This window comes from Typopeltis vanoorti, chromosome 1 (assembly GCF_054136105.1).
Source record: "Typopeltis vanoorti isolate ZY-2024b chromosome 1, IOZ_Tvanoo_1.0, whole genome shotgun sequence".
Lineage (NCBI taxonomy): Eukaryota > Metazoa > Arthropoda > Arachnida > Uropygi > Thelyphonidae > Typopeltis > Typopeltis vanoorti.
In genome coordinates, this window is record NC_143549.1 from 30,967,743 (window position 1) to 30,987,417 (window position 19,675).

At 33.5% G+C, this 19,675-nt stretch overlaps 1 protein-coding gene across 3 annotated transcripts in view; it reads right to left on the minus strand.

The window, feature by feature from the left end:
- cbc (protein CLP1 homolog) overlaps nt 1-19,675 on the minus strand; it is a 194,100-nt gene that overhangs the window by 88,155 nt on the left and 86,270 nt on the right. For all 3 annotated transcript variants that reach the window (XM_090415421.1, XM_090415438.1, XM_090415432.1), the window contains exon 6: nt 11,617-11,644. In XM_090415421.1, coding sequence (XP_090271547.1) covers nt 11,617-11,644 — 28 coding nt within the window. The remainder of the gene's footprint in view (nt 1-11,616; nt 11,645-19,675) is intronic.

Genomic DNA, 19,675 nt, shown 5'->3' on the forward strand with positions numbered 1-19,675 from the left:
ATGGCATCCATTTTCTGCTTCACTTAAACATGCCCTTTCTAAGGCGTTTTTCATGACACCTCTTAGTGTTTCAGGTTCTAGTGCTCTGATTTCGGCCCAAATATTGTTCTCCAGCTGTTGGTCTAAGGCTTGTTAACATAAACTTTTTCTTTGAGATAGCTCCATAGGAAGAAATCAGGCGTCATCAGATCTGGAGAACACAATGGCCAGCGTATGTCACAACTGTGGGAAATTATTCTTCCCTCAAAAATTTGTCTGAGCAGTTGGATTGTGGCTCTTGTTGTGTGCGCTGTCGTTCCATCCTGTTGTAACCACATATGTTTATCTTAAATGGCTGGGAGTAAGAAATTTTCGATCCTAGACCGATATTCATCTCCTGTAACATTGACAGAGTTCCCAATGTGGTCTTTGAAAAAGTAAGGTCGGATCACTTCTTCTGACGTCACCCCATACCAGACCGTACACTTAAGGGAGGTGCAATTCTCTTTGATGAATTGCCCTAGGATTTTCCCAAACCCTAAATCCTGCCGTTTTGTTTGTTAATGAAGCCATTCAAATGAAAATGTGCTTCATCTGACATTATCAGCTTGTGGATAAATTCGGGATCTCTCCTTGTTAATTCTTGAAATCTGATTGCATATTGAAACCTGTGGGCATTATTTGGTGGCTTCAGCTGTTGCACCACTGGATTTTATATGTAAACAGTTTCAAAGTTTTCAGAATATACCAGAGTAACATCCAAGAGACTTCAACTGTTGGATATTACAGTAAAACCACAGGGAGTTATTAACACCCTTAAAAAACAGGGCTATAACAACTTATTCTAATGGACAAGCTCAAACAGGAATTGCAAATTATTAGCAACACATTTATTAACAATGGCTATAGCAAAAATACCATAAATAGAATTCTTCACATAATGTAATAAAAAATAACTAATACTATATTTACAGGTTGTAATAATTATTTAATAAAATCTACAAGTTTTGCCACTTAATCCAGTGGCTTCATTAGGGTTAGGATTTGTGTATTCACCTCAACCCAGATGAAGCCACTGGCTTAAGTGGCAAAACTTGTAGATTTTATTAAATAATTATTACGACCTATAAACATAGTGTTAGTTATTTTTTATTACATTAGTTTTTTTGGTCAAAAAAATTCAACACTCATCATATAACTTCACTGAAAAATGCGAATAATGTATATCACAGTAAAACCATAGTTTCCCATACATTAAAGGGTTATCAGATAAATAAATACAATCTTACACTACTACAATCTTAATGCTACTTTCAAACCATCTATAAAATTAAAAAACATTTCAACTCCTCCAAGGATCCTCTCTCTCTCTCTTGGCACACTCTGGAGAAATAAGAATCCACTGCACCTGTAACTTACCATATATTGATGAAACTGGATGCACAATTCCAATCCATAAAAAAAAAAAAAAATGACATTAAATTAAACAATTTTGGTAAGGCAGGCCTCTCAGATCAGACCCTACACCAAACTGACTGGAAAGGTATCTGTTCCTTACATCTTACAAAGCCATCCGAGCCATTAATCAAGGTAAATTTGTATGTATGTATATAAACACAATGAATACTTCTGCAGATGATGGTAACATATTGAGAATAATCACATATTACAGGTGATGAAAATGCTGGGAATATTTCTGCTAGTATTAGTCCATAATTAAAAAATCAGATGAAATAGAAAACTAATTTTTTATTGATTACTCAACTAGTTTTATGGAAATCTTTTGTTTCACATTATCATCATCATGTGAATAAATTAAAAAACAGGTAGGATGATAATGAAAATATTTTAACATGAATAACAATGGAATCAGTTACTAGACATTTAAAAGGGATATGCATGGTAGACATAGTACAATATTTTAAATAATGACTTCAGAGATGTAAAAGAAAACTAGAATTTATTAAATATCCCTATATATTTCACTTATGCAAAAATCCTAGTTTTCTTTTACATGTGTGAAGCCATTATTTAAAATATTTTACAATAACTACGGAAAGTGTGCATTTGCTAAGATGCTGTTTGCTGGTTCATGGACTTATATACTACTGGTAACCACATGTGTGTTATGATGAATTAGAGAAGACCAGACCTGATGTAAAATCATCCCTTTTGTTGCACTGTAGAGGGATATTTTATCATTTCAGCTGATTCTTGGAAAAAAAAACTGTAATCTATATATAGAGTATTTTGTATCTCTAAATCACTTAGGGAATTGAAACAACGTAGATCCGAATATAAATTAAATTATACTTTAATAAATATTTTCGATATTTCGACAATGTCACATTGCCATTTACAAAAGAAACTTACAAAAAAGGCAGGTGCACACAGGCTCTAACAATACAGTAACTGAGAATGAAGATATGACGCTATCATTCTCCTAGAAGTCCTGATGGTGCCCTCTGGCGGGCTAAGTAGGCGTTCTTGGCCATTGGGCTGAAGGTCTGCTGATGTATGCCTCCCAAATTTGGTATGAGAATGAAGATATGAAGCTATTGTTCTCCTAACTGAGAATGAAGATATGAAGCTATCGTTCTCCTAAATTCCCTAAGTGATTTAGAGAAAAAAAAATATGCATAACCAACGTATAAGCCTGTCTACGAGAATAGAGTATTTTGGTTTGTTGCTTTAATATTTGGTGTTTTTTTTTTTTTTTTTTTTTTTTTTTTTTTTTTTTTTTTTTATTACAGCTGTATGTGCTGTTAGCTCTGATTTGTGTTTTCTTTTGCATTCGGATTGGCATAGCTCTTCTGACTGTAGTGCAAACCACAACTACAGCTAATCTTGTAGACCTTTTTTAAAGAGTTAGATGGGGAGATTTTAGGTGATTAGAGATTGTGTTGATGAGGTAGTAAGTAACCTTTATATTTTGTTGAAGCAGCATCCTCGCTATTTTATCTGTGACTGATTGTATATACAGTAAACCCTCGATTTAACGGACAAAACTTCCAATCCATATGTCACATGTGTCAAAATTAACACTCTGTTAATTTTAAAATGCTTTTAACCAAGATTTGCTTATAATTAAATTAACAGGGTTTTTTTTTTTTGTTATTAATTTCCTGTTTTTTTAACAAATTTTGGCAAATAGGCGATCATATGTTGGAAAAACACTGTAGTAATTGAGTCGACATAAATGATTCACTGCTCATAAAACATGTTCAGTGAATGACTAGCACATGATCACACCAATCACACTGTAATTGGTTCTTTTGTTCCGTGGCATGACAATGGACTTGGAATTAAAATTTAATTATTAAAAAAAAACAGCAGAATTCAAAAGTTCAAAAAAAACTTGATAGTTTTTTTCAAAGCAGGATTACCTAAACCAAGCACCTCAGCATCAAACATTATCTAAAAGTGTGAAAATTGTGTTAAAAATTGTGTAAAACAATTTTTTTATTAATAAAGTGCTAATATTGATAAAATTGCAGATATTTTTATTTTAAAAAATTCACGATTTAAATGGATGCCCCTTAGACCCTATTAGTCCATTAAATCAAGTGTTTGCTGTATGGGAGAATCATAACTGCTCCTCTAAAAGTCTTGGTTTTCATGTTCATCTGATTGTCTTATAGGTTGACATAGGATTTTTTTTTTTTTTTTTTTTTTAAATACTCTATTGTAGCTATTTTTTGGTAGGATGGAACCCAGGAATTCAAACTCTTGGTTCCTTTTATCTATAGCAATGAAAATTCTGTAAGCCTTATAAGAATAGGAAATGGATAATGCCTGTTTTTTTTTTTTGCAAGGTAGTGATGTAATGAAATGTGTAACATCTTGTGTTTGTTAGCTTCCTATAAACTGAGAAACTGAATGTGTTCTGGTATCCAAAAATGGCAAAGACCTTTTTGCTTCTAATTCAACAGTGAATTTAATTCGAGGGTGAAGGCTGTTGAGGTATATGATCAATTCTTCTAACTGGGTAAAAAAATGAAAATATTGTCAACATATTTCTGCCACTCTTGATGGTGTCACATAATAATAATAAACTTTAGGTTGTGTTCCTTGGTAGTGAAAGGCATTTTTTTAAACCACTCCAAATAGGTTTGCCAACAAGGAAGAGTACATTGCTAGTCTTTTCTTCAGTTCAAAATATTCCTCTTGGAATTTGAAGAATGTGATAGTGATGCAACATTTAAAGAGATCTACTGTATCCGATGGAAAGAGGTCTTGAAATAGTTGTATGGTTTCTGTTCTTGACACATTAGTGAACAGATTAACTATGCCCAACACACTTCATAGAAAACACCAAAGACCTATTGTAAGGTCTTTGGTGCTTTCTATGAAGTGTATTCTTTATAAAAGAGGATGTTTTGCCAAATGGAAGCTTAGCCGTTTGCTAGATATCTGGATAGTAATGAAGCTGGAAAATATTTTGCATCAAGAATAGGTCTCAATGGCAAGTCCTGTAATATGCACCTTGGAAATCCCATATATTCTTGGAACCAGAGGGTGTCTTGACTTGAGAGAGAGAGAGTGAGTGAGAGCGTGTGCGTTCAGTCATCTGTGAGTATCAGATTTTTTTTTTTTCCATGGGTATTAGAATCGTACAGAAGTGATTTCATTTTTTCTATATATTCATGAAATTTAACAATACTATTGAGTTAGCTCTGCGGCTTTCAGTATGATATTCATATCTTGTTGAATGCTTTTTTTAAAGATCTTTGTTCCGCTGTGATTACAAATCCTACATTAACCTCCAAGGACTTTAAAGGAGCAATTATTCTTCCATATAACTCACTCATAGATAAATTAGAAAGGATGTTGCTTCAACAAAACAAAAGTAGAAGGTTGCCTTCTACTCTATCAACACGATTTCTAATACCTGAAACCTCCTAAATCTCTGAAAAAGTGTCTACACTTGTAGTTGTGGTTTATGCTATATAGGATAGACAAGCGGGTCAGGAGAGGTATGCCAATCAGAACACTTCAAGGATACTGAGAACGAAAGAAAACACAAAACATTATGGCAACAAACAAAATTGCTTCATGTAGATGACAGATTTTTTTCAAGAGCATTAAAAGAATCAGCTGATTTTAGTTTTCTCAGGTCTGTCTTCTCTAATAAATCACAACACACAGGTACACGAGTAGTATGCAGCAGCCCTGTGAACCAGCAAACAATGACATAGCAAATGCATGCTTTCCATTGTTATTCGTGTTCAGATATTTTCATGATGTATGTTAACTATTAATATCATTTTTTTTAATATATTCGATAATTCTCCTGATGATGTGAAAAGATTTTTAAGAATCAGTTGAATAAACAATAAAATTAGTTTTCTATCCAATCTGATTCTTTAATTGTGGAGTAATACTGGCAAAAACATACAGAAGCCTACACCACAATATAGGTTATACAAATAATCAGCGAACACCATAATGTTAAATGTGATGTGCATAGTATGATAGTTGACAGCAGAAATGCCAATGTATGTTAAGAAAAACTGTTGCCCTACTGTAGTATTCTCTAATAATCTAGAGTAGCAGTGAAAAAGTAGCTGCTCCAGAACCACATGTAATTTTGCATGCTAAAACATGGCTCTAATTTTTATGGTTAAGTAAAATGGAGAGAGAAAGAGATGGGGAATATAGGTATTCCTTGCTTAACGCGGCAAAATTAATTGCAGTAATCCCTTGATATATGCAGCAAGATTTTTGATTAACGCACCTTTAATCCTGCGGAGCTCGCAGCTGATCTGACAGATACATGTAAAATGTTTAATATAAATATATTGTACTTACACAATTCAGTGTATAGCTTGGAGGTCAAGAGTAGCTGTGCATTCATGTGTTACGAATGATATTCCACATGTTTTTTTGATGTCAGTTTGGTTTAACGCATGTTATGTAAAGGTTTGTGATATTTGACAGTAAATTGTATCTGAGAGATACCACGACCTCCGATGTCAGTATAGTGGTTTAGTTTTTTTGTTTTTTTTAAATTTTTTATTCTTTGTTCAATAATTTCTAGATTGTAACTGAAAATAAATAAATCATCATGTATTACTGAAATAGAAAGCCAAAGGCTTATTTATCATACATGTCCTCTAGGAGATGTGCTTTACATTATGGAAAATACTAAGGAAAGTGATCTGGAGCTTGCATCCGCCAAAACTTTTAGTTTCTATATATTCAGCAGGAAACTCTTGTAGTTTCTATATTCGGCTATGAAATAATGTCGGATTCAATATTTATCATACGTGTCCTCTAGGAGATGTGCTTTACATTATGGAATATACTAAGGAAAGTAATCTGGAACTTACTCCACTTACGAGTTGCCCATAAGGTTGCTTATGCTTGTATCCATCGAAACTTTTAAGTTCTATATGTTTGACACGAAACTCTTGTAGTTTCTATATTCGTCTATGAAATGATGTTGGATTCAATAGCCACTTAATTTGTACCATCATGTATTATATTTGCAGTGTTTTTTCTCTGTGTTTCATTGATTGTTTGCCGAGGTCTGGAGAGTCATTTTGCTTGCTATCATAGAATTTATGCCGATAATAAAAAACTAAAACTGTTCTAACGACTCTTGATAATTTCTTTTGATAAAAAAAAGTTGCAGTAAATAATGTAGGTACAAACATTTATTAAACATTTACTTTGCATTCATTTTTTATCTTTCCTAAAAGAGTACCATATAAAACAAATTATTAATACCGTAATCGATCATGGATGAATTGTAATTTTTACCATTGATTATTAGATTTGATTAACGTGATTTTGATATATACAGTAACATCGAGGGATTAATTAACCACGTTAATCAAGGGATACCTGTATTTGCTTTCAAACACTAATTATATACACAAATAAAGGAAATCCCTCTCTCTCCTCTACTGCATCTCAACTTCTTGCACAACTTTTAAACTATAATGGAATACAAAAGCATATGATAAAAAAACAGCAATAGAACAGATGCCAAAAGAATAACAAATTCTATAAATTCCAGTTAATATCTTATTATTTGACAGGCATTTTAACAGCTGAAATGTAGATAAATATTTTATTAATTACATTTCAAAATCCATGTTCAGATAAGGGCTGAGAAAAGAAAGATGGCGACTAATGGTATACCAAGAGTTCTGTAATTGGGCTGTTGTTTAACACATGTACGTTAATGATACTGGGAGAGGGGTCTGGTGTGACATTCAGTTATTTGATGATATAGACAGCAAATCCCTGTAAGCTGACTTGAACAGATTGGTTATATATATATATGTGGCGATCAGCTTTTACTCAGTTGTTATACATTTGAAAAAAATAGATTTAATGACTCCAAGACCGAGATAACATATAAAGATTTTAATGAGTTTCGGCATATAGCAGCCTTCTTCAGGTATTTATAAAGGAAAGGAATACTAATAAACATTGAATTATTTAAACAAATATTTTTTGATCTATTCCAGCATACAGAGTGGCTTTGTTGGTCATCATTAGGATTATTTGAAAAAATTATTTTTAAACAAAATGGATACTCTGAAAAAACAATTAAAAAATTTCTTCTGAATCCTCCTAAGCAGTGCACAACAGAGACTATTAATTTTAAAGGTAGCATCTCCATTCCATACATTAGCACAGTCTCTAAGAAAATAGCTAAAGTCCTTAAAAATATAATATCAGGACCTTCTTCACCACACTTCCAAAAATCTGCTCTCTAATCAGCCATCCAAAACCTACTCATCACAACCTAAAGTACCCTGGAGTATATAAATTGTGGTGTGATTGCAATATCCCATACTTTGGTCAAACTAACAAATCTATTGAACAACGCATAGAAGAGCATAAGAGAGACATCTCTTACAAAAGATCTCATGCAACTGCGTTATCCAGTCATATTCTTTTTTCAAATAATCCTAATGATGACCAACAAAGCCACTCTGTATGCTGGAATAGATCAGAAAATATTTTTTGCTGTGAAGATGAGTTTGAAAGGAAAATCGTAGAATCAAGGGAAATCCTACTGAACCCGGTCCACTTAAACAATAATTTAAGTTATAACATCCCAGATAGCCATGCTGCAGTTATTCAATATTGGCGTTCACGTGAACCTGCTCGCACAATTGCAACAAACAATGGCACACCAGTTGGAACAACTTGAAAAAATACAACTTTTTTATGTATCGATTATGTGAGGCAATTTGTACCTGTAATTTCCAGTTTGTTTAAATAATTCAATGTTTATTATCTGTTGGATTTCTGCTCAGGACATGGACTGGTTATTACTAACACCATGTTCCAACATAAAAATGTGCACAAATTCACATGGAGAGAAGAGGCTAGGAATAAGAAAAGTCTCATTGACTATGTTATTGTTGATAGTGATGTTTTCTCCCTGGTGCAGGACACCAAAGTGTACAGAGGATTTGAAATTGGAAGTGATCACTATTTAGTCTTGAGCAGGATAAAATTGAATTTCATATTGAAAAGAATAACATGTAAGAAAGTTTTAAAGCGAATAAAAGTTGAGCAGCTCTCAGATGTAAACTGTAGACTAAAATACAGAAATATTATTGAAAAGAAAATGAAAGAGTTTGAGAACAGGAATCAAACCTTGGAGATTCAGTGGCAAACTCTGAAGGAAACATTGATTGATTCTGCCAGAGAGGCATGTGGTGAGGTTGTGTGCAAAGATAAAAAAATCAGAACTCCCTGGTGGACACAGGAAGTTAAAGAGGCAGTGAAGGAAAAGAAGAAAGCATATCAAAAGTTCCTGGCAAATAAGTCAGCTTTTACTCTTACAGAATACAGAGACAAATGTAAGAAAGCTAAACAGTGTGTAAAACTAGCTAAACAAAAGTCATGGGAGGACTTTGGCAAGAATATAGAAAATAAATATCAAGAAGGTGGCAAAATATTCTGGAGGTTGTTGAAGAAGCTTAGGAATGGAGGAAAGAGTGCTGTAAAAGGAATTAGAGATGATAAAGGTGAAATGAAAACAGGAGAAAAAGATATCCTTGAAGTATGGAGTAATTACTTTGAAAAACTGCTAAATGAAACAAGCAGTGATGACAGCACAGTGATAAAAAACACTGACCAGGCATGCAGTCAGGAATACATATCCATACTTGAAGTAGAAAAAGCCATCAAAGGCTTGAAATGTGGAAAGGCAGCAGGAGTAGATGATATTAAACCAGAAATGCTGAAGTATCGTGGTATAAGAGTCTTACAGTGACTGCACTGCATAGTTCAGAAAGCCTGGACAGAGGGACGAATTCCCGATGATTGGAGTAGAGCTTTCATAGTACCCATATATAAAGAGGGAAATAACACAATGTGAGAATTACAGAGGTATTTCCCTACTGAGTGTTCCTGGCAAGATCTATGCAAGTATACTTGAGAAACGGTTGAGAAGAATTGTGGAAGAAAAGCTTGGTGAAGAAAAAGCTGGATTCAGGCCAAATAGAGGCTGTCAGGATCAGATCTTCACTTTACGACAAATAGTCGAGAAAGCATGGGAATATAACAAAGATCTGTATTTAAGTTTTGTTGATTTGGAAAAGGCATATGACAAGGTGCCAAGAGAGAAGCTATTCAATACGCTACAGTTATATGGTGTCAATGGAGCATTATATCAAGCAATACTTAGTCTTTATTTGAGTTGTGAGTCAGCAGTTAGAATTGAAGGAAGTACAGGAAGATGGTTTAATGTTAAATCTGGTGTGAGACAAGGATGTACATTATCACCTCTGTTATTCATTATCTATATGGATCACATTATGAAGGAATGTGGTATTAAACCTGATATCAAAATTGGAGATGTTAATGTCAGCTCTTTGCTTTATGCGGATGATGTTATACTTCTAAATAAATCTGCTACAAGTCTGCAAGATTCTCTGACTGAATTGAATAGCTGTTGTAATAGATATGGTATGAAGGTCAGCAATAAAAAGACAAAGACAATGAAAATAGGCAGAATCATTGAAAATGTCAACTGTGTTGTGAATGGAGAACCTGTGGAACAAGTAAAACATTTCAGCTACTTAGGCACAATTTTTACTGAAGATGGTAAACTAAATATAGAAATAGACAACAGAATCAGCAAAGCTGGTATGGTGGGAAGTCAATTGAATAAATTCATATGGAATAAGAAAGAAATTAGTCAGAACACTAAATTAGCTGTATACAAGACTGTGTTCAAACCAATTTTAACTTATGGATCTGAGAGCTGGGTCAGAAGTAAAACACTTGACCAAAGACTAGAGACCGCAGATATGAGAGTCCTGAGAAAGATTAGAGGTGTGAACAGATGGCATCAATGGCAATATCATATTAAAAATGAGGATATTAGGAAAGAACTTGACATTGTCAGCATCCAGGAATACGTTAGCAGAGCTAATCTCAGATGGTATGGTCACTTAAATAGAATGGGAGAGGAAAGATTAGCAAAACAAGTGTTCTCTGCCAGGTTGGCAGGAAAACGACCCAGAGGAAGACCAAGATATAGGTGGATGGATATGGTACAAAGTGCCTTAGACGATAGAAATATAAGATCTGATAATGTTGAAGTCTTGACAAGTAACAGACTGATTTGGAGGAAAATTGTAGATAGGAAGTTAGTAATGATGTAATTTTTTCATGTAGTACTGTCATATCCTGTACACCCCTTGAGGGTACATGGCAGGAATTTGATGATGATGATGATGATGATGATGTTTATTAGTATTCCTTTCCTTTATAAATACCTGAAGAAGGCTGCTATATGCCGAAACTAGTAGTATTTATCATTAAAATCTTTATATGTTATCTCGGTCTTGGAGTCATTAAATCTATTTTTTTCAAATATATATATATATATATATATATATATATATATATATATATATATATAGGCAAATGACAATGAATATCAATCCAATTTTGACCAAGAGTGAAGTCATGCATTCTGGATGGAGGGACACTACAGGCAGAATATTATATTAATGGGAATTTGTTAGAGATAGTCAATGAAGCTAGACTTAAGGGTAAATTGGGGACAGTGATTAAAGTTTAAAAGTCATGCAATAGTGGTTAAGCCATCAGATTGGATAACAGCACTGTTAAAAAAGAATGTTAGCTTGTAAAAATAAGGAACTTATTCTCTCACTTTACAGGACTTTGATAAGAACATATCTGGATTTCATAATAATCATCAAATTCCTAATATGCACCCTCAGAGGTGCGCAGGATATTATGATAGCACTATATGAAACGTTCCATCATTACTACCTTCCACCCTTTCTTTCTTCTGACAATTTTCCTCCAAATTAATCTGTTACCTGTCAGTACTCCAACACTATCAGATCTTATTATAGTCTTCTAAGGCAATTTCCACCTAAATCTTCATCTTCTGAGTCCTTTTACTTCCATCCAGGCAAAACAGCACTTGCTCTGCTGATCATTCCTCACCCATTCTATTTCAGTCACAATGCCTGAGAGTAGCTCTGCTGACAATGTCAAGTTCTTTACAAATATCTTCATTTTTTAATATTCCAATATATATAATAAATTTTAATATTCTTAAAATTATTAATATTCCATTATTGAAACAACTTGATAGCAGATAAATCAAAAAGGTATACAAACCTATTGTTCCTGGAATGGATATTTGTCCCTGAAACAAAAATAAACTTTTACTTTTAAAAAGAGTCATTCATAATCATTTATTTCATTAATATTAATTTACACAAAATAAGAACCGGTCATGCATAGTTATTGAGATAACTCAATAAATTATCTACCTCTATGCATTTCATCCACTTGATTTCAGCACCAGGATTACCTGAAAGAAAAAGTCAGCATCTTGGTCACTGAATCAATCAAAAACACTTGCAGCCATGAATCAGTCAGAAATTCCTCCTCATGCAACTTTCTTAAAGCACCAGAAAGCATAATACAAGGGGAAAAGTATGGACTGTAAAGCTGGAAGCCAATTTCACATATTTCCTTGTGAAAATAAATAAATAAATAAAGTTATTCTTTGGAATAATCTAACTGCAACGGTTGAAGTATCCCAGAAAATGATAGGCATTTGTTCATGGTTGTCATCCAATCTAACTGCAGATCTGAATCTATATTCTTATTTACTCATATTCATTTATAATGAAGTATGCTCTTCATTATGAATACATTCAAGTGAATTATCTGAGATAGGCAATATTAAGCTATTAGAGAGAGAGCTGCAATGTGTCACAGTACACATGCAATTAGTACTATGTGAATGCCTGTTCATGGATAGATAACTTACTGAGTTATTACATACTAGCATAAACCATATTTCAAATAGGATTTTTGCTGGTGCAGCTATGTTTGTATTAGATGACCTTATTTAATGGCGCATTACTCCAGCTTGAAATTATAACATCTATATTATACAAAGAAATATAATTCAAACATAAATGGAATGATAAAAATGATATTAGGAATAGACTTGCATTATAAATTAATGGATTTATTTGAAAATGTAGGGAATATTGTACCACCTATACTTTGTTCTGCCTTATTTAGATTACCAATACAATACATATATGGCAGGAATAATGTGTACCCCTCACCTCCTCCAAGTCTGTATGTTTCAAAAAGAATGTACCGATTTGAAAATTGTATATCTCTGCAACCACGAACCACAAATGAATGCAATTTGTACCGTGTGAATGGCCTTGGCCCAGAGTTTGATATGATGACCTAGATGCCACTACTAGCGTCCAAATAGCCACTACACTAAGTTAATTTTAGTTAAGTTAATTATTTGAAATCGGGTCATTCTTTTTGAAACACCCTGTACTTTTATAGAAGTCAATTTTTTATAGTTTTCTGCTTATTGTCTGCAATTTAGCTTTAAAAAACTGTAATGAAAGCACAACAAACTTAGGTAGCATAGTATATTTTATGTATTAATTCATTCTGTGATGTCTGCTTTCAATCAAGAAACACAAATCTTCCCACTGAAGAATAATTACATTATATCTAACTTGATTATGATAACCTAGATAATGGCAACAATCTAATGCAACTAGAAAAATATTTTCAATAAAACAGGATCGAGTTAAACATTATACAGAAATCAAAAATAATATAATTAATATTAATTATAGTTTCCCATACTTTTATAATATAAATCAATTTATATCAATTTTAGATCTACTTATATAAAAGAATTATGGCAGACTTATTACTAAAATGAATGCCTGTCTATTAACTCCCCAACCGCCCATGATGTCTATAGACGTCCAGCTAAATCTGGATACGATTCTGTAACACCCATTGAATAACATGGATAAGAAGTGCAATTGGTCTCACTATTTCATCCATTTCACCAGAAGATGAATAACTAGGAATAAAAATGAAAGAAAATTTGGCATTAGATTTGTCAATCAAATCTAATGCCAAATCCCCACCTTCTTGTAGTGCACCCAGCTAGTACTGTATACTGAATACTGTATGATATCTACTTAAATACTGAATGAACAAGGACATGCTGGCAATCTTAGGATTTAGCCAATCAAACAATATTCTTATAAGCTTAAACTAATATAGTATGATGAAACAACATGATAGAATTTGATGCCAACTGAGGCATATCATCTGGTTAAATAAGGTCCTTATTTTCATCAGGGAACCAAGATGAAAATAAGATTTTCATCTTATTTTCATCATTTCAAGATTAGTATCACCAATATACGAAACATTAATATAAAAGAAATAGAACCAGAAGAAGAATTGGATCAAATGGGTGTTTCGCTAGCCTAAAAGCAATCAAATCTTCAAGATACAATGGCATTAACACTAGCATTGGGAAAGAATATCAAATGTACATTATAGAACTCATAATATACATCTTTTACTTATCACTGATGACAGGAATCAGATTTTAAGAAGACTGTAGCAGTACCAATTTATAAAAAGGGAAATAAAAAATGACTTCAAAAATTACAGACCAATGTCCCTTTTACTAGTCTTTTCAAAAATATTAGAGACATTAAGTAAAAAAAGACTCGTGAAATTTTTGGACAAAAATAACTTATTTTCAAAGAATCAATTTGGGTTCAAACAAAATTTTTATCAATAAGAAGTGGAGTCAACCTACGAGGAATCGCTGTTCAAAATAACTGTATAAATTATTAGTTTTAGGTAATAGTTTCTAGCATATCTATGTTCAGTGATCCAAGCTCATGTGCAAAATGTAAATGCTACTTAACCACTTTGTTTTATTTTTTCCAAAATCTAATAAATGTTGCATGCAACTTTCTTTCTGTATATATTACCATGTTACCCTTCTCTGCATGATGCATTACATAAGTGTCTGTAACTATATGCATATTGTAACTTGGAGCTATTGCTCTTAGGTTATACATGATTGTATAACCATATTTGATTATACTTAGTTATATATGATTATTTAAAATATTGTAGTCAGGTGCAGCTCATGCAAAGGCATTGCAGAACTGCAGCACACCCAATTTTTCTCAATATATAAATATATTTATTAATTTATTTATATTTGCTTGCAATATTTAATTTTATCATCAACAATCCTATACAATTCTCTTATTTTGTATAAAAATAATAAAAATCCATCTTGTAGCACCACTTAGGAGGGCAAAGGCTGCTAGCAGCACTGTGTTTACGACAGTGTCATATTACTAAGCACACAAGCATATGCATGTCATTGTGAGATGTGAGCTATTAGCGTAATGCAGCACTGTCCGTCATGCAGTTCCATTGTTGTTTATATGCAGTTTGTGCCAGTAGTAGAGTGTTTGTAGTGCTTATCGTGTTTACTCCATCTCTTTAAATATTTGGACATTACAATTAAAGACATTTGTTATAGTTTTTATTTTAGAACATTATTGCGGTTATTGACAATTATGACCTCAGAAATGCAACCTCAAAAAATAAGTTCTGTGAGAGTAGTGACTGTAAGTGAACTACAAATTCTTCAACAGTCACACAAACATCAAGGAAAAAGTTATTGACCTTTTCACTCGAAACAAAACAAGAAGAATGGATTTTATTTTTAAGTAATTTTGAATTATACTAAATTCTATAATTTTATTGATAATAAACAATATTTTTTCATGAAACAAAACAAGAAGAATATATTTTATTTTTAAGTAATTTTGAATTATATCAAACTGTATAACTTTATCAATAATAATAAACAACATTTTTTCATGTTTAATTTTTTTTAAAATTTTTACCATAATTTTGATATTTTATCCAAACACGTATACACTGTATTTACAGTGTGTATGTATATTTCGAAAGTTGCAGCACCCCACGATTTCAAGCCACAAGCCGCCACTGATTGTAGTATAATATGAAATTTTCAGAATAAAGAATTAAATTAGAATAAGAAGATACAAAAGGTGAGATTTATAGACATAAGGTGCAACAAGATCTAAGATGTTACATTTAGGCAATAACAATTAGGGAAAAGAAAGAGTAGCTGTGTAAAATCTCTCATGATATGTGACTTCATAAATGTTCATTTTTACATGTTTTTTTGTTTAGGAGAATGTATTTAGAGTAAAGTTAATTTTTTGAATGAAATAATCTTTTCTGTAATAATACTGTATTGAACCTTTGTAAAAATAATTTGGCACATGACAGCATCATGTAAGGTTATTAAGTAATGTTAAATCAGTAAGTTAAGTCTAATGCTAAAAATCAGTGAAGAATCCCGAGAATTGCTATAGATGGAAATTTACAAAGAACCGTGAAGTCAACATGTCCAAAAGTCAATATGTGACCATAGTTGCCATGGATAAAGAATTCCAAAGACGTGCGAAGAATGACTTCAGCACGTCCAAAGGTAAATACATGATCAATTTCGACAGGCGCACGCATGTGCACAACGGAGGTCTGGGGCCTATATAAAGCAATTCATCAGGAAGCAATTTTGTCTGAGGGTTTTCTAAGCTTTCTCTTACCTAAGTCCCGTCATGCCAAATTCACTGGCGGAGGTCTAAAGAGAAGCATCATAAGTTTCGGGTCCTACCTGGATCACTGCAACGTGAGAACTACTGTGCCAAGTCATCATGAAAGGAAGGAGCAGTACACTGCTGCCATGTTAAGGGTCCTATAAGGCAAAGGCATATTCGGCAACTAGAACTAAGAAGAAATTAGCAGGAAAAGAGGAATGAATCAACAAGTGGAAAGAAAGACTTCTTGCAAGTGTCTATGCTTGTGAGATAATGTATATTAATGGTGAATTAGGCTTAACCAAGGTATGCCTTATATTCAAGTAATGTTATGCTACATTGTGAATTAGCTTAAAACTAAGGTTAGATTAGAAAAAAAAATGAGATTAGCAAGAGTATTGTAATGATATTGTGTATATATCTGAATGTAGCTCATTCTGTACATATTTCTGCTTGACTTAATTAAACAACTTATTGGACTGATTCCGTCAAGGCACTATCCTAAATTCGAACCTGCATAAAATAGAAGTTTATATGATTTATATTTAAGCCACAACTAGTTTAAAGTAAGAATAATATAAGCGGGGAATATAAGCGATATCTGCTTAGTCTTTGATTTAAGATCTTATATTTTCATACTCAAAATATAGTCTAACTGGGAAAGTCATTAAAACAAATAAATTTGTTAGACAGTAGAGTGTGAGATACAGTAGAAATAGATAAATGACAGTAGTCAATAGTTAAGGCAGCCGACCATTCATGATAATTAAGTACAGAAAAATTAAAGACAAAGCAAGGTAGGGAAGTATGAAAAATAGAATACAAAACATAGTAAAATGGCACAGTCTTAATTATTACAAATGGCACAGTCCGCTACATTATTACAGCTGTGATATTCACTAAATATGAGGATGATCTTCTTGAATGGCAGGTAATATCAAGTAGTCAGAATAAGGAAATGGATGAGACTTATTTGTGCTTAATAGCTGATGGAGGAAGTTGTGTCACAACAAATAGTGTCACGCATAGAATTTAAAATAGTTACAAGGTTAAACTCTTAACCACCAGTTTTTCCAAATTAATGTCATATATGCAATATTGTAGGATCTTATATTTCAGTCTTCTAAATGCATCAGTCTATCTAGATTGGTGTCTTTATCTGGGTCTTTTTCCTGACATAAGCCCACCAAATACCTGTTTTGCTAACTTTTGCTTCTCCCATTGTTTAAGGGACATATCATCTCAGAATAGCTGTGGTCACATAATGCTCTGCTATCTCTACAACACCCCCCCCCACCATTTTTCTCAGAATTCTCAAACTGTGGACTACAATCTTTGATGCACTGTCTTATTACTAACCTGCTTCTCAGATCCATAATACAGTTGGTTGGCTTGAACACTATCTTGTGTACTACTAGTTCAGTGTTCTCTCTCTCTCTCTCTCCCACCCCCCCCAAACAAATGTATTCAACACATCTGTTTGGAGTAATAATAGAATTTTGTCAAATAGCTGAAATATTTTACTTCCTCTTCTTTCTTCTTCCCTCTTTTACCTTGCAGTGTTGAGGATTTTCTATTCATTTAACGGCAACCATACACAAGGATAAAGTGGTTAGCCCTATGCCTCCGGCGTATCCTATGTCTATAGAAGCATTGAGTTCTCAAGGCCAGTTTGCCAGCTTGCAGGATGAAAAATCCCAGATAAACTGGGGAGAAAATCCTGCAGTCCACACCCAAGACTGGTTAACTTGGCTAAGTCTGAGAAAGATCCTAAGATCCTCACGTCAGCAACGGGAATCGAGCCCTGGACACTCCTTTCCCAGTCATATGGTTGCGAAGTGCACAGCCACTTGGCTAATCACATGAACTTACTTCCTCTATAGGCTCTCCATTTGATATGCAGATGACGTTTTCTATTTCTATTTATTTCTGACTTGTTACAGCATTATTCAATTTAGATGAAAAATTCTGTTGATCTGTACCAGATTTCTTCAGAAAGAGCAGAACACTGCTAATTTTGCTATTAGGTTTAAAGTCACTCTACTTCATAACGAGTGCATCCCTGTCTTATGTCTGGTTTTAGATCACAATCTTATCATGTCCCCTTCAGTTCTAACTGCTGACTTACAACTTAAACATAGACTATATATCATCATCATCATCATCAAATTCCTGCCATGTACCCTCAAGGGGTGTACAGGATATGACAGTACTACACGAAAAAATTACATCATTACTAACTTCCTATCTACAATTTTCCTCCAAATCAGTCTGTTACTTGTCAAGACTCCAACATTATCAGATCTTATATTTCTATCGTCTAAGGCACTTTGTACCGTATCAATCCACCTATATCTTGGTCTTCCTCTGGGTTGTTTTCCTGCCAACCTGGCAGAGAACACTTGTTTTGCTAATCTTTCCTCTCCCATTCTATTTAAGTGACCATACCACCTGAGATTAGCTCTGCTAACGTATTCCTGGATGCTGACAATGCCAAGTTCTTTCCTAATATCCTCATTTTTAATATGATATTGTCATTGATGCCATCTGTTCACACCTCTAATCTTTCTCAGGACTCTCATATCTGCAGTCTCTAGTCTTTGGTTAAGTGTTTTACTTCTGACCCAGCTCTCAGATCCATAAGTTAAAACTGGTTTGAACACTGTCTTGTATACAGCTAATTTAGTGTTCCGACTAATTTCTCTCTTATTCCATATGAATTTATTCAATTGACTTCCCACCATACCAGCTTTGCTGATTCTGTTGTCTATTTCTAGATTTAATTTACCATCTTCAGTAAAAATCGTGCCTAAGTAGCTGAAATGTTTTACTTGTTCCACAGGTTCTCCATTCACAACACAGTTGACATTTTCAATGATTCTGCCTATTTTCATTGTCTTTGTCTTTTTATTGCTGACCTTCATACCATATCTATTACAACAGCTATTCAATTTAGTCAGAGAATCTTGCAGACTTGTAGCAGATTTATTTAGAAGTATAACATCATCTGCATAAAGCAAAGAGCTGACATTAACATCTCCAATTTGATATCAGGTTTAATACCACTTTCCTTCATAATGTGATCCATATAGATAATGAATAACAGAGGTGATAATGTACATCCTTGTCTGACACCAGATTTAACATTAAACCATCTTCCTGTACTTCCTTCAATTCTAACTGCTGACTTACAACTCAAATAAAGACTAAGTATTGCTTGATATAATGCCCCATCGACACTATATAACTGCAGCGTATTGAATAACTTCTCTTTTGGCACCTTGTCATATGCCTTTTCCAAATCGAGAAAACTTAAATACAGATCTTTGTTATATTCCCATGCTTTCTCAACTATTTGTCGTAAAGTCAAGATCTGATCCTGACAGCCTCTATTTGGCCTGAATCCAGCTTGTTCTTCACCAAGTTTTTCTTCCACAATTCTTCTCAACCGTTTCTCAAGTATACTTGCATAGATCTTGCCAGGAACACTCAGTAGGGAAATACCTCTGTAATTCTCACATTCAGTTTTATTTCCCTTTTTATATATGGGTACTATGAGAGCTCTTCTCCAATCATCGGGAATTTGTCCCTCTGTCCAGGCTTTCTGAAATATGCAGTGCAGCCACCGTAAGACTTTTATACCACCATACTTCAGCATTTCTGGTCGAATATCATCTACTCCTGCTACCTTTCCACATTTCAAGCCTTTGATGGCTTTTTCT